Here is a 1,022-nt window from a genome sequence, read left to right as displayed (position 1 = left end):
GTGGTCAGCAGCTCCCGGAGGTGGTCCTCATGGATGAAACCTGGGGGCAGGGGCAGGGTGGGTGAGAACAGGAACTTGGGCTGGGACACACATGGTACTCCCATCCCTCAGCCCCCTGGCAGCTCTTGCAGACCTAGAGGGGCTGGGAAGATAGTCTTTGTTGCTGGTCAGTCTGAGGAATGGAGATGTGCATGGAGAGCTTGCTGGGTCCCAGGGGGTGGTGTTGTGCAGTGCGACTGTCTCCGAGGTGTCACTCGGGGAACTTGGGGCTGTAACGCAGGGGGTGCTGGGTACACCCTGTTGTAAGCGTGAGCTTTGGAGTTCCACTGCCTCAGTTGAAATGCTGATTCCTATTCTCCCTAGCTGTGTGACTTTGGGCAAGGTCCTTAACCCCTGTTTAATCTAGAAAATGGGGATGAAAATATGCCGTGCTGGTGAGGGACTGTGAAGGTGGTCAGGAAAACTCTTTGAATGTGCTTCAGCCCCGTGTGGCCCATGGCAATGGCTATTATCACCCTGACATGCCCCTGGGAAAAATGAGCCAAGGGACAGAACGTCCGCTAGGAGATCTGAGGATGGGAGCCAGTTTCTGTACCTTGTTGGCAAGAAAGGCATGAAATGGTTTGATTTCTGGAAAGATCTAAAGCAGATGGAGAATGTACACTGGGCCAGCAGGAGAGATCAAGAAGGCAGCAGCCTTGGTGGCCATGGGTTGTTCTGGCCTAGCCTTTGCAGCAAGAATAAGGAGGTGGCCTGGCTTTCATAGTTCTGGTAACAGAACCTGGGAGATGGGTGATATCTGTTCTGGCCCTTAGAGGCAGAGGCACGGAATGCCTGGGCTGGGCCTGGCCCCACTGGCATGCAGGGTGGTGGTTGGGGCACCACGAACCTGAGGCTTCCTCATCGAAGCAGGCAAAGGCATTGCGGATCACGTCCTCGGGGTCGGTGCCGTTGAGCTTCTCCCCAAACATGGTGAGGAACATGGTGAAGTTGATGGGCCCTGGGGCCTCGCTCATCATGCC

The 1,022-nt window shown here is 55.6% G+C and overlaps 1 protein-coding gene across 1 annotated transcript in view; it reads right to left on the bottom strand.

Moving 5' to 3' along the window:
• Positions 1–5: 5 nt before the first annotated feature.
• LOC108299165 (myosin regulatory light polypeptide 9-like) overlaps positions 6–1,022 on the bottom strand; it is a gene marked incomplete at its 3' end in the record, with an annotated part of 3,203 nt that continues 2,186 nt past the window's right edge. The window contains exons 2-3 of the mRNA XM_017521519.1: positions 890–1,022; positions 6–40 (exon numbers count right to left, since the gene is read on the bottom strand). Of these exons, the coding sequence (XP_017377008.1) occupies positions 6–40; positions 890–1,022 (168 nt within the window). The remainder of the gene's footprint in view (positions 41–889) is intronic.

This window comes from Cebus imitator, unplaced genomic scaffold (assembly GCF_001604975.1).
Source record: "Cebus imitator isolate Cc_AM_T3 unplaced genomic scaffold, Cebus_imitator-1.0 Scaffold2503, whole genome shotgun sequence".
Taxonomy (NCBI): Eukaryota; Metazoa; Chordata; class Mammalia; order Primates; family Cebidae; genus Cebus; species Cebus imitator.
This window is presented reverse-complemented; position numbering and strand designations above follow the sequence as displayed.